We start from the raw sequence: 15137 nt of genomic DNA, 5'->3' as shown, positions 1-15137 counted from the left end.
GATTGCTTACCTTTTGTTGGTTGCTTTCTGCTACGGCTTGCTGGCAGTATCTTTTGACTGCCTAGGTGACACATATACCATAGCAATACCTCATTTCAGTGACCGTAGTCAAAATGCTGCATATCGTAGTCCTCGCGCCTTGGAAGCCAGCAGTGTGGCTATCGTATAGCATTCAATTTCAATCTTAAAACTGCAATTTTTCTTCCCTTGTAAGTTTGGGCGTCAAATGTAGACTTTTGTGCACCTTTCTGAACATTCCTTAGACACAATCGGCACTTGCTCTTTTGTTTGTTCCCGTCTTTTTACAAAATATTTGCTATGACAGGTGAATATGATGATTCCTTCACGCATATTTACCATGATCTGGGGGTAAAAAGTGCTCAGAAATAAATCTGATAATATCATGCAGGCTGCTATTAATAATGCTGACTGTAAGTACATTTTTTTCGCATGTTCTACATGCTACCCTCTTCGACAGGTAAGGCTCGCGAATCTTCCGACATTATCTACTTATATATCACTTATACCTTCGTAACCGTACTGTCCACGCCCCGCATTTTGGTATCGTTGGTCGGAGGAAAGAAGCCATTACTGTATCATGCTTGTGTCGCGTTGCGCATGGCGCTGTGCTCGCGCCACGAATCACGCAATCGAAGCAGCGTTAGCGACGCACATGGCGTTCAGGGAGCCGTACATCGGCAGTACGTTTGTTCACCCGCGCTGGGATAGTTGTTTTTGAGAGCGGTTACTATGGCATAGAAGATATGACTTGTAAAACTCATATTGGTGCTAATCAAGAGCTATGAGGTCTCCAAGCGTGCAATATTTTGCAGAAGCTTCATGCTTGCTCGGCTACGACACCATTGCATTCGACAATTATAGGGTAAATAAATGACGTGATGACTTGGGCAGCAAGGCAAATGGATTTCCAACCCCTATGACCATTGCAAAACGTGTCGGTTTCCACAAGGAGTGCAAGCGCAGGAGCACCAGCCATCTGAGTATGGTAGCCAGTGTGTTCGCAATGCATAGGAGAGGAACACGGCGCTGTTCGATCTGTTGTCACCTCAGCTCTGTAATTTTTCCATAAGTTTTGCTATTCATTGAGTGTGTTATTTATATCCTTGCAAGACGGCCGCATCTTTAAGGCGGTACTATCCCTATGGAAAGGGTACGGCTGCTCTGGCGCCGGCATCTTTAAAGGGACAGCGCCATCCGAAGGAAACCAGCGTGGCGGAGGCGGCCATGGCCTCGCAAGGCGTGGAGCTGCCAGTCATCAGGGACGATCAGCAGTCCAATGCGTCATCATCGCTCAGTGGGGACGACTCAACTATCGTCGACCCTGACGAGGAAATGGCTGATATGGCGGAAGTGGACAGCGACGGCTTCAAGGTGGTGAGCCATCGGAAGCAAAGAACGGTCGGAATCCCAGTGGTAGTTTTACCAACAGAGCAAGGTGCTGATTTGAGAAAGTGGAATCCTATCAAGCTCTTCGAAGCCATTAAATTACGGCTGGGATCATCTCCGATACGCAGTCGCTTCCCAACGCAAGGTGCTCTTCATCTAGATATCGCAACAGAAGAGCAAGTTGACATTCTTCTTTGGTGCTCTCAGATTGATGACATAAGAGTTAAACCCCGGTTGCCCCACTCCTACAGGACTAACACATGTGTTATTAGGCGAGTATCAGTGTGGTATTCGGAAAGCGACCTTCTTGACTACTTGAAACCGCAAGGTGTTTTGCACGTGAAACGTATGATGCGCCGGGTGGAGACTCAAGAAGAAGAATGGGCAGCAAAGCCCACTAACTCTGTTGTGGTAACGTTTGCTCCCAACACCGAGCGCCCAGAAAAAATTGACCTCGGTTTTACCAAGCATGCAGTCACAGAATTCGTTGAAACTCCTCCCGGATGCTTTAAGTGCCAACGCTTTGGGCATGTAGCCAAAGTTTGCATCAAAGATCAACGTTGCAAACGATGTGGTGGCGCCCACGATTACAAAGCCTGCAAGGCCGATTTTGCTTGCGCTAACTGTGGGGGTGACCATCCAGCGAGTTTCGGTGGCTGCCCCTTCCGTGTAAGCGCCTTACACCGTCGAGTTTCCTTTATTAGCGGTCCCAAACCACAACCTACTGGGAAGCCGATACCTGGAAGTGACAAGTTCCCTGCGTTAGAGTCCAAATTTCGTGGCCTGGTAACAAGCAACATCAGTGAGCAACCTGATCCTAGCAAGACGGCAAAGTCCTCTGTGGGTGAGTCGGTTATTCGATCTGCTTCAGCCAAAAGTGTCCAAGTTCCTCAGCGACCAGATCACAGCCAGACTCGAAGACAAGGAGGACATTCCCTTGCCTCAAAAGAGACTAAGAAACCAGCTGCAGCGGCCAAGAGTGGGTGCCAGTCCGCATCTTTTGTTGAAGTTGTGAGGCAGTGCGTCCAGCAAAATGAGGAGCTCAAAAATCGGGATCTGTCCGACCTACTGCGAGTTTTGTTTGAAGTGCTCCGTTCATATGTTCAAGCGATGCAGACTGGCACACTGAAGAACTTTCTACAGCTCGTTCTTTCCTTTCAGTCCATGATTACCGCCTTCGCAGCGAACTTTACCTTATAATATGGCTAGTTTTCTTCAACCTCGTGCAACTAAAAAGCACCAAAAAGTGCCGTTAATTATGCAATGGAACTGCGCTGGGATTATAAGTCGATTAGGAGAACTAAAATTATTTTTGAAAGAAACTTGTGTTCCAGTATTGGCCCTCTCGGAGGCTGGCCTACCAAGGGGGAGATCTTTGACTGGATATGTCGCACACAAGAATTGCAGCATAAAGTCATTTCCCGCAGGAAGTGCCGCCCTTTACATACGACGAGAGATTCCTCATGTGGCTTTGAACGTCACCGATCTCTGCACCGGTAATATTGAGGTAGCGTCTGTGAGGATACGGCTCGGCTTCCGAACTCTTTCTGTTGCATTCGTATACATGTCACCGCGGAAGAAGGTAGCAATGGATTTGTTTCTCCAGCAGCTTTGTGACCGTTGCCCAGTGCCCCGAATTATCTGCGTTGACTTCAACGCCCATCACTCTGTCTGGGGTGACAGAAACACAGATTACCGCGGACGCAAACTTGTAGAAGTTATCGACAGTTTGGACATGTGCGTAGCCAATGACGGAAGTCCCACTTTCTTCCGGCCTCCAGCCTTAGCCACATCTATAGACCTAACCTTGCATTCACCTGACGTCCGTGTGAAGTGGTCAACGGCAACTGACCGCCTGGAAAGTGATCACTATCCAATTTTAGTGTTTACTGCCGACTTCTATATGCTTGGTGCTAAAATGAGCCACGTTGTTAATTGGGACAAATACAGGGAGAAACTTGCAAGTGTTTCTGGTGATGTGATAGACAAAATGATTTATGGTAAGATGGCTGCTACCACGGCGGTCAAGTTGCCTAATCATTTTCCGACTCCGCATTTAAAACGCAGGAACCTTTGCGCACCGCGCAGAAGGGCGGAGCGACAACTGATGCGGAAGAACGACGACATATCCTTGGAGACGACCTTCAACAGACTTAACTCTGCCATTCGACGCCATACGAACAAGCTCTGTAGGTCGCAGTGGGCGTCCTTCTGCGCTAGCTTGTCTGTTTTTTCACCGATGACGAGAATTTGGCGAGTCATTGGTAGCCTTGCTGGTGATTCTCGTCCTAGTAAGCTTTTCGAAGCGCTTGCACTGCGCAAGCAGAAACCTCTCGCGTGCTTGGCAGAGGAATTTGCACATGCATTTGTACGTACAAGTTCAGGAATTCATCCATGTGCTCTGCCTGCAACATCTGCGTCTGTTCGAGAGCTACAGACAGCACTCAGCAGCCTGCGGCGTCGATGTGCACCAGGTCCTGATGGCATTACCAACCAGATGATGCAGAACCTACCTCTAGAATACCGGACGATACTCCTAAGCTATCTCAATCGAGTATGGGAGACTGGAAACGTTCCTCCTTCATGGAAGGTGGCTTGTGTTGTCCCAGTGCTGAAGCCCGGCAAAGAAATGACAGACTTGGCCTCGTATCGTCCTGTATCACTGACGTCGCGTGTGGCTAAGCTCATGGAGAAGCTGGCAAGTAAGCGTTTATCATGGTGTCTCGAAGATAGAAGGGCTCTGCCAACATGCATGACTGGATTCCGCACAGGTTTAAGCGCGCAAGATAGCGTCTTGGACTTGATAAGCCACATTGAACATCAAAGAGCTTTCGGCCTCTCAACACTAGCTCTTTTCCTAGACGTATCAAAGGCTTATAATGGCGTCCTTCAGAGCTCAATACTAAATAGCTTGTAGGCCATAGGCGTACAGGGCTATCTTCTGCGATTCATTCACTCACTTATCAGTGATCGTAAAATTCAAGTGCGGTTAGGAAGTACCATAAACACCAAAAGGGTGGTATCGCGAGGTGTACCTCAGGGAAGTGTTCATTCCCCGACGCTGTTTAATGTTGTAATGGCTGGTCTTCCCGCTGAAGTGCGAAAAAATTGCAGGCATATCCATATGTCGATATACGCGGACGACATTTGTATTTGGTTAAGCCGATATCAACACAAGCGTTTAGCTCTGATAGCTCGACAGGCATTACTTTCAGTTCAAAATTACCTTCAAGGTGTTGGGTTGACTCTCTCCGTGGAAACATCTGGCTTCATCGTGTTTTCAGGTAGTGGAAGACGGTATGCGAGGCTGAAGATAGACCTTGATCAATCTTGGCTTCGTCAGTTGAAGCACAAGCGCTTTTTGGGCGTCATTATTGACTACGGTCTACAATGGCGACGAGCTGTGGACTCTATTGTGACATCACTATCTCCGCGTCTCAATGTGATCCGCAGAGTTGCAAGTGAGCGATGGGGAAATCACCCTTCTTCAAGGATCAGGCTGCACGATACACTAGTGACGAGTCGAATAATGTACCAGCTCCCTTTAATTTCCCCCTCACTATCACAGCTGGAACGACTTGAGGTTTTGCACAGAAAGGGCCTAAGGAGGGCTCTTGGTGTTCCGCAGACTGCTCCTAACAATGCAGTACTCTATGAGTATATCGAGACCTCTTAGCCTAGCCGCTTCACAAAGGTTATTGATACAAACTGGCCGCCTCAAACAGACGATAGCCGGGCGAGCCTTCGAAACAGCGCCTTCAAAAGAGATTTGAGTGCCGAGCGTACTTGGCCCTTAATACTCTTGGTTACCTGGGTCTTGACGCTAGAAGTCGAACTAAGAGGTTGAAACCACCTTGGTCTTTCGCGAGCCTCGATTGTTCGTTGACAATTCCTCACGTTCGTGCTAAGCGTAGTTCTCCTTTGGCGTCAACGCGTTCGCTCGTACTGGAACATCTTGAGACTGAATATGCACGTCATCTTCAAATTTTTACTGATGGCTCTGTGGACCAGGTCAGAGGATCTAGTGCAGCTGCTTTTCACACTCCCTCTTTGAAGTATGATTGGTCGGTTCGCTATACTACAGTCGTGTCCTCCACAACGGCCGAAAGCGTTGCCATTGAGGCAGCTCTAAAGAAGCTACGGTTTTGTACGCCTCAATCTGTTGTCATTCTTACAGATTCCAAATCCGCCCTTCAAAGGCTAGAGCACGGGTTTCCTACTGATGCCTTATGTCTAAGTTCCCTACGCTCAGTGCACAATCGCCATATCAAAGGCTTCTCCATACGATTCCAATGGGCGCCCTCGCACATCGGTATCATAGACAACGAGATAGCGGACAGCCTCGCCCATAGAGCGCTGTCTGGGAATCAATTGAGAAAAGTGCCTCAAGAGAACAAGAGACTCTTCAGAGAAGCGGTGTCGTGCCACTTCAATTCTTTGTGGAGCTCACCTCACAAGCCATGTGTGACCAAGGGTCTCAATAGAAACGAAGCCACTTTACTGCTCCGCATTCGCACGGGCTCTGCTCGTACCCCTGCGTGGATGTATAAGACTGGCCTGGCGTTGTCTCCATTATGTTCAACGTGTGGTGTGTACGGTGACATAGAACATTACCTTATGTTCTGTACTCTGTATAACGCGGAAAGGAGTGTGTTATTCGGGTCCCTTAAGAAGCCAAGAATTCCTTACAGTTCTCTTCAGGACATTGTTTTCCCGCGCGGGAACCAGTTAGATAGGAAGGAGGTTTCTCGCCTTCTTTCAAATTACCTGCAAGACACAGATTTTGCCTCCACACGGTGTCCTTAAGAGTGCCTATGTGTAGTTGTGAGGCCTGTGTCTGATTTACATGATTTATGTATTTTAAGTGTCGCGACGGTGGAGCAATTTCCGGCAGCAACAGTAAGGCTAATCCCGCCAGTAGCCTACAACCACTCAACTTAACTCAACTTCGCACAGCATAAATTGTGAGAATGGAACTGGTCTCCAGGTATGAGCTAGCAATGTTTTGGTAAACAGGCACCATTGTTACACCTACGTCTTTCACAAAACGCCCTTTTATGCATTGAAGCATATCAGTAAATGGAACGCCCGTATATTTCATCCAACTTTTTGGGAATGAATGTCTAGAAAGTGATGTCATCCTCAATTTCCTTCTAAGTGGATACGTCTTCCGAACTCACTGGCTAGAATTCGTAAAGTCTCATATGCGCCGTAAAGGAGCTATTAAAAAAAGCAAATTAGTTATTTTTGGTGAGTTAGTCAAATTGCGCATTTCAATTTCTCGTGGAAGTAATGTCCGCCTTTTTTGAGCATTCCACATCAAGGATGTCATTATGCTACCTGCCACAGGCAATTTTGAGAATTATTTATAATCTAACAAACAGCCGGTAAACACACATAGCGTCTCAATTACCTGAAGACGTACATTTCCCACATTGTTTGTGGAGCACACGCGCACATGTAAGATACACAGAGTAGATAATTCGCACATATGGATACAAAATGTCAAAGCTGGCTGCACCATACACCATAGACAAAGATGAGAACGACTCACACATGAATCAGTCGCACACATTGCACGATTTATTGACACATTTTACCCAGAATGAAAGCGATATGTATACTACAGACAGCGCTGTCCTATAAATTATGCTGTGTCACAAAGCGCTTTCACTGACTGCATAGTACATGTCTCTAAGTACAGCGTCTGGCTTTCCTGCACATTCCTCATAACGTCATCAAATAAAGTTAAAGCACCCTCAATGCTTGCCCTAGCTTGGGGAGTGATGAAGATCGATCCCCTCAATGTCCTTCCAGTCGGGTCACCGTTGTCCCTATATGAAGTCCACGAACGAACGCCTGGCGATCTCACCTTAGGATACGACTGGCTCGTGAGCAGCACGCATGTACCGACGGTTGCAGTGACGTCAATGTGGGTGGTGTCTCCACTCACTAGGCCACCGCCAAACACGACCGGGTAGACCCAGCGGCAGCTCGGCCGGCCAGCTTCCCTCGGCAGGAAGACCTTCAGCTGTCACAAGAGTGCCGTTTGTCAGAGACGCTGTTTCCCTCACATAGTAGAAAGCGATAGGCTCTCTTTTATTTCCAAGAATGCAAAGAGAGCGTTATGGTGTTCTATCATATTTTAGGGACACATCACAATCTCGGGTTGTTTGGAAGACTCTAAATTAGTTTACTGTAGATGTCCTAACTTGAATTTAAACGGAGGGATGTATTTATTGTGTAACTTACGCTAACCGTACTTCAAAAAGAATTACAAATTCTAGAGCTTTACGAGCCATAACCACCGTCTGATTAAGCAACAAGCCGTTGAGGGGGACTCGGGGTTGAGTCTGAACAGCTGGAGTTATTTAACGTGCATCCACTGCGTGGTACACGAGCGTTCTTGCATTTCGCCCCCATCGGAACGCGGTCGCCGCCTCTGGGCATCGAACCGTGACCTCGCGTTTAGCAGCGCAGTGCCGTACCCGCCAAGTCACCTTGGCGTGACGTCAACCGTACTTGAAAGCTTCGTCGGCTGGAGCATCGAAAACTATTGAAATTCCATTGCTTTCCATTATACACTGAAAGTCACTGAGCTCTCACGCACTGTGGCAATCGCTGTACACAAAGCATTCGCTTCCACTCCTTCACCGCAGCCGATCATCAGCCATTGCTTCGCGCCACCCGCCGAGCGTTCGTGCTGTCTCCTGTGTCCACTCGCTGATTGGATGACAACGCTGAGGCTTCACGACGCCGCCGCATTCGCCAACATGTACAAAAAGCGTCGCTCTGTAACCGTGAAACGTCATCGCGTGCTCCAACCAGTCGGCGAACGTTACTACGTCTTCCGCTCCCTTCATCCTCTCCACGCTTCCCCCTGCTCACCGCTCGCCATCTCCTCTCCAATATCCAACCAACCGCTACCACAGCATCCGACTCCACGCAGTAAGCTTCGGTGTGATCTATGTAAAAACGATTAGTATAAATTGACGGCCTGCGGGCTGATGATTCCCGATGTCGCTAAATATGTCTCATTAGCAACCTCACCGGATAGCAGCAGACGCTCTTTGTTGCCTCGCTCCAAGTGAATGGTGCATCGTCGCCACTTCTCTCAGGCTCAGAGTCATCGGTGCTCTCGAAGACCAGCACTATCCTACCTTCCCCATGGCCCAGCCGGCCAGGTCCATGTCGTCTGCGAGTGAAGAGGAAATAACGTGAACCGCAGTGTGCGAGGCTACCGAGTGTTGCAAGAAATGTCGGAACGTTGGAGCTTCAAAACCCTAAATTTATTATCTTCTGAGCTATTCCCACTCAAATTTGCCCCACCTTGCTGTGTGGCAACGTTCACTCTGCGCACTCTCACACCATGTAAACGAGGCGACCGCTTGCACTGCACAAGGTATTAGAGCGGAGATGGACTCGAGTACAACAGCTTTAAAAAATGATGGAGTTTTACGTGCCAGAACCACGATATCATTTGAGGCACACTGTAGTGGAGGGGGGGAGGGATCGGCCAGAACCCACTATGGGGGATTGGCCAAAAAGTGTGCTGCCGTCTTCTTGTCATCGTTACTGTCGCTTCTAGAATCGTACGCTGCATAGTAGAGAATGGCAAGCATAACTGTATGTAGAAATTTTGTAGTGTCTTGTTTCGTTTTTTTTTTTTGCTTTCTCTGCGCTGGAACAAATGGAAAAAACTGGGGGCGGAACTTATTATGTGAACTTACGAACAAATTTTGGTGTAAGAATGATTTTACGAAAAAGGCGTATTTACAAAGATAAAAGCGTTCGTAAGGTCAGAAACGTGGCGATACCCTCCGCTGCAAAGACGAGCGCTGTAGTCGACAAAGACGTGTATATAATGGTAACACAAATGAAATCGAGGGTTCGACGGAAGCCCGTCTGGTCGGGATGAAGCATTGAAGAAATAAAACGAAGGACACCGACCAACATAGAAGTGCTAAGAAATGAAAAAATCTAAAAGACGTTTCGGCTTCGCTACGGAAGCCTTGTTCACAATGGGATGACGGAAGGTTCATGGAAGCTTATGTATGCTTTAGAACGTGACGTAAGCAGCGCGTGTATGACGGGGGAAGGGTTCCCTCATTTCGATTAAGCGTGTGACGTGTTTTTTGTATCTCCAGTGATTCCAGATACAGACGCGATTTTTGGTTTCTTTCTTGGCCGATAATTCTCGAGCGATCCCAGTCGATATTGTGGCCCGCTGCATCCGTGTGCTCGGCAAGGGCATTCGACACTGTACGCTTCTTTTCGACATCTTTCTGATGCTGCCTCAGTCTCTGTTTGAAGTTGCCCGCAGTTAAAGTTGAAGTAATACGCAGTTATGACGTTGAGGTGGCGCACGTGCCCGTATGTAAGCTGAGGCAAGCGCTCGTCGGCGGTAAGGACAGGCTTCCGAGAGAATCGTTTCCCGGCGTGGTCTATAAGATACCCTGCGCAGATTGCGACTACGCATACATCGGTGAATCGGGCAACTTCAAACAGAGACTGAGGCAGCACCAGAAAGATGTCGAAAAGAAGCGTACAGTGTCGAATGCCCTTGCCGAGCACACGGATGCAGCGGGCCACAATATCGACTGGGATCGCTCGAGAATTATCGGCCAAGAAAGAAACCAAAAATCGCGTCTGTATCTGGAATCACTGGAGATAGAAAAAACACGTCACACGCTTAATCGAAATGAGGGAACCCTCCCCCCGTGATACACGCGCTGCTTACGTCACGTTCTAAAGCATACATAAGCTTCCATGAACCTTCCGTCATCCCATTGTGAACAAGGCTTCCGTAGCGAAGCCGAAACGTCTTTTAGATTTTTTCATTTCTTAGCACTTCTATGTTGGTCGGTGTCCTTCGTTTTATTTCTTCAATGGTAACACAGGTGCAAACTTGCACTCGTGCCAATAGTAAACGTAAGTCGGTGCACAAAACTTGCGCAACCGTCGCGGCTGTCGACATAAGAAGACATTTTTACGATAAAGGGACAGCCTTACAAATGTAATTATGTCTATCTGCGCCGCTCAAGCTGGCGCGGGTAAGCGTTGGATCGTGCTGTTGCGGTCGATTGGCCCGAGGACACATCTGATAGCCGAGGTTGGCGCGTGATTTCACCTTTGGCGTGCGCTCTGATTCGTCATGTCAAAGTGCATTGAGAAGTTTTAGTGCATCGCTGTATTGGGCGCGCCCTGCTATTGTGCAATAGAGTGCTATGCTGCGAACTTAACGTCTGCCAGGTTATGTTTCTCTGTGCACGCAATAGCCTGATACACATCATGACAATCTATTTGGTGCTAGCAGATAAAAGTTTGGTTTTCTGCCCCTGACAACTGCCAAGTTTTTTACTGATGTGTTTTATTTTTCAAGTTCCAGCTTTCCTTCGTTCATAGGACTGTGGATTATTGTGTTTACAAACATTTTTGAGGCTATAATTCTCCATGCGAGATGAAACAACAAAAAATCCCTAAACGTTTCTAATTAGCACAAGTTTTGACTGTTGGACAATTCTCCGTTATCTCCCGGACTATTAGCCTCAGCATTATGTCATATTATACTATACTGCCGATATTCTCGATTCAGCACTAGTCGAAGCGACGTACTGTCATCGCTGGCGTGTTTGCTTAACCTGCAGTTTATGTGAGTGAATGCATGCGTGTGACGGACGGCAACCTTGACCATAATGCGGAGCGGGACGTCAGTACGATGGCATATGCAAGAAAAGCGATGTTGAATAAAATCACGTACTATCATTGACACGAAAATCACGTGGACTACTCGAACCAATGCCCTGAGCGAAACATTATACACTTCATGAACGGAGCAAATAATCGTCACATGAGTCATCTTGTAGACTATCGTGCTAAAGGAAAGTGTACGAATATTCTTCTGCGTGCGTAACAACTTTTACCTAGACAACACCTGCCGGTTCGGTCTATACCACTCGATTTCAATGGACTATCTATTCCACCATTAGGCGTTGTGTATAGGTCAGCAGGGTATCGTGATAAAGCGGCTTACGACCCAATGTACCGGGTGTTTCTCTTTAGAAGGTCCAAAATTTTAAAAAAATTGCCTCTGTTGCCTCTGGCAGATAGCACAATTCTAACCCTTGATCTAAACCGATCGATAAGGCTGCCATTAGCTTATTTATTCATTTATTTATTCATACATTTATTTATTCAGAATACCCCTAATGGTCCTCTCGCAGGAGGGCACTACATAGGCAGGAGTGGGGGGGGGGGGGGGGGGAGGGTGCAGTAACGCATACAGATGTAATAAATGAGTAATAAGTCAAGAAAAAACGAAAAAAACGGGAACTGATAAACTATAATCAGAAATAGTAATCATACAAGGCCCATAAGATTGTCGTAGTACCAATAATAATCAGAAGTGTACAAAAAGAGAATACGAATCACCAGCACACAAAAATAAAGGCTAATTGGTTCATAGAAAGCACTCGGGCCCTTAATGTATAACAAATCAGAAAACAACACAACACGTGAACTTAAAGGTAAAGGTCAAACACCGCAATAAAAATAGAAACAAAAACCATAAAGATATGCATGTTGTTCAGAAGACAAGAACATTTTTAACGCCACTTGTAGTGTACAAAAATGGGGGGGGGGGGGTGACATGACACCTGAAAGGTTTCATCATGATCATCATCAGCCTGCTTACGCCCACTGCAGGGCAAAGGCCTCTCCCATACTTCTCCAACAACCCCGGTCATGTACTAATTGTGGCCATGTCGTCCCTGCAAACTTCTTAATCTCATCCGCCCACCTAACTTTCTGCCCCCCCTGCTACGCTTCCCTTCCCTTGGAATCTAGTCCGTAACTCTTAATGACCATCGGTTATCTTCCCTTCTGATTACATGTCCTGCCCATGCACCATGCCGCTATAGATATCTTTCAGTATTTTTGCATACGGCTCGTCTACACCCTGATTCCGTAATGCCTCCATGACCGCAGCGGTGGCGTAGAGGTAGAACACCCGCCTCGCGTGCAAGAGGTCCGTGGTTCGAATCCCGGTGCCGGCAATTTTCCACCGGATTAATAAAAAAATCCGCGTGTTGTTAAAGTTGCATAAACAGGCCTGGAGTGTGGCCTGATACCGGTGACCAGAACCGGTAACGCACTCCCTCACCAGAGCAGGATTGGCCACCCTGGTGCAGTACTTGGCCACAACCTCCTATATGAATACAACAATCAAACCCCGGCCCTCAGTCCAAAGCAGCTGCGAAGCAACTGACCACGGCGGCGGTCAGACCTGCGACGCAGCAGAGGGTGCTAAGAATCCCCGGCTCCGAACAGGCCGCCATTGGAATATGAACCTGGCAACGTTTAACACTAGAACGTTATCTAGTGAGGCGAGTCTAGCAGTGCTATTGGAGGAATTAGAGGGCAGTAAATGGCATATAATAGGGCTCAGTGAAGTTGGGAGGCCGAAAGAAGCATATACAGTGCTAAAAAGCAGGCACGTGCTGTGCTACCGGGGCTTAGCGGAGAAACGAGAACTGGGAGTCGGATTCCTGATTAATAAGAATATAGCTGGTAACATACAGGAATTCTCCAGCATTAACGAGAGGGTGGCAGGTCTTGTTGTGAAACTTAATAAAAGGTACAAAATGAAGGTAGTACAGGTCTACGCCCCTACATCCAGTCATGATAACCAGGAAGTCGAAAGCTTCTATGAAGACGTTGAGTGAAAACAAAATACACTATACTAATGGGCGACTTTAATGCCAAGGTAGGCAAGAAGCAGGCTGGAGACAAGGCAGTGGGAGCATATGGCATATGCACCAGGAATAGCAGGGGATAGTTGTTAGTAGAGTTTGCGGAACAGAATAATATGCGGATAATGAATACTTTCTTCCGAAAGTGGGATAGCCGAAAGTGGACGTGGAGGAGCCCGAACGACGAGACTAGAAATGAAATATACCTCATACTCTGCGCTAACCCTGGTATCATAATAGATGTGGACGTGCTCAGCAAGGTGCGCTGCAGTGACCATAGGATGGTAAGAACTCTAATTAACCTAGACCTGAGGAGGGAACGGAAGAAACTGGCGCATAAGAAGCCTATCAATGAGTTAGCGGTAAGAGGGAAAATAGAGGAGTTCCAGATCAAGCTACAGAGCAGGTATTCGGCTTTAGCTCAGGAAGAGGACCTTAGTGTTGAAGCAATGAACGACAATCTTGTGGGCATCATAACGGAATGTGCAATGGAAGTCGGTGGTAACTCTCTCAGGCAGGATACCAGTAAACTATCGCAGGAGACGAAAGATCTGATCAAGAAACGCCAATGTATGAAAGCCTCTAACCCTACAGCTAGAATAGAACTGGCGGAACTTTCGAAGTTAATCAACAAGCGTAAAACAGCTGACATCAGGAAGTATAATATGGATAGAATTGAACATGCTCTCAGGAACGGAGGAAGCCTAAAAGCAGTGAAGAAACTAGGAATTGGCAAAAATCAGATGTATGCAATAAGAGACAAAGCCGGCAATATCATTACTAATATGGATGAGATAGTTCAAGTGGCTGAGGAGTTCTATAGAGATTTATACAGTACCAGTGGTACCCACGCCGATAATGGAAGAGAAAATAGTCTAGAGGAATTCGAAATCCCACGGGTAACGCTGGAAGAAGTAAAGAAAGCCTTGGGAGATATGCAAAGGGGGAAGGCAGCTGGGGAAGATCAGGTAACAGCAGATTTGTTGAAGGATGGTGGGCAGATTGTTCTAGAGAAACTGGCCACACTGTATACGCAATGCCTCATGACGTCGAGCGTACCAGTATCTTGGAAAAACGCTAACATAATCCTAATCCATAAAACAGGGGACGCCAAAGACTTGAAAAGTTATAGACCGATCAGCTTACTGTCAGTTGCCTACAAACTCTTTACTAAGGTAATCGCAAATAGAATCAGGAACACCTTAGACATCCGTCAACCAAAGGACCAGGCAGGATTCCGTAAAGGCTACCCTACAATAGACCATATTCACACTATCAATCAGGTGATAGAGAAATGTGCGGAATATAACCAACCCTTATATACAGCTTTCATTGATTACGAGAAAGCGTTTGATTCTGTCATGAAAGGTTTACGCACTTTCATTAATGATTAGAAGTTTCTGGAATTCATGTATGTCGGTGACGGTTGCGATGTGTCATGGCAAGTTATTCCACTCGGTTATGGTGCGCGGTATGAACGATCTGGCATAGGTTAGTGTGCGACATGTCAAGCGTTCGATTTTGAAATTGTGATCACGGCGGGGAAAGATGGCAGGGGGTGGCCCAAAGAAGTCTTCGCGAAGTGATGAGTGATGGTAGAGCTTATGAAGAAGTGATAAGCGAGCTATTTTACGGCGACATGATAACACATGCACTTCAGCACGATTTTATAATGAAGTGACGCTGGTGTGACGTGAGCAATCCGAAAAAATAAAACGCACAGCACGGTTCTGCAGGGCTTCGATGTATGTTTTTAATAATGTAGTCTTGATCGGGATCTCAAATGGCTGAGGCATATTCTATTTTAGGACGGATCAAAGTGATATAAGCCAGTTTACGTAAGTGTGATGGGGTATGTTTCAAGTTACGTTTAAGAAACGCGAGTGTGCGGTTTGCTGAAGCAAGGGTGACATTAATATGGTAATGCCAGTACAGGTCAGACTGAAAGTTAACTCCAAGAGATTTCTACGTGGTCGTAAG

At 47.0% G+C, this 15137-nt stretch overlaps 1 protein-coding gene across 2 annotated transcripts in view; it reads right to left on the bottom strand.

The window, feature by feature from the left end:
* LOC142576606 (urease accessory protein UreD-like) overlaps positions 1-15137 on the bottom strand; it is a 91680-nt gene that overhangs the window by 64861 nt on the left and 11682 nt on the right. For both annotated transcript variants that reach the window (XR_012826883.1, XM_075686808.1), the window contains exons 2-3: positions 8458-8602; positions 7280-7438 (exon numbers count right to left, since the gene is read on the bottom strand). Coding sequence is in view for 1 of the 2 variants with exons in the window: in XM_075686808.1 (XP_075542923.1) it covers positions 7280-7438; positions 8458-8602 (304 nt within the window). In the remaining variant the exon portion in view is untranslated. The remainder of the gene's footprint in view (positions 1-7279; positions 7439-8457; positions 8603-15137) is intronic.

This window comes from Dermacentor variabilis, chromosome 3, assembly GCF_050947875.1.
Source record: "Dermacentor variabilis isolate Ectoservices chromosome 3, ASM5094787v1, whole genome shotgun sequence".
NCBI classification, from domain to species: domain Eukaryota; kingdom Metazoa; phylum Arthropoda; class Arachnida; order Ixodida; family Ixodidae; genus Dermacentor; species Dermacentor variabilis.
Note: the sequence above shows the minus strand (reverse complement) of the source record. Positions and strands in the feature narration are given on the sequence as shown.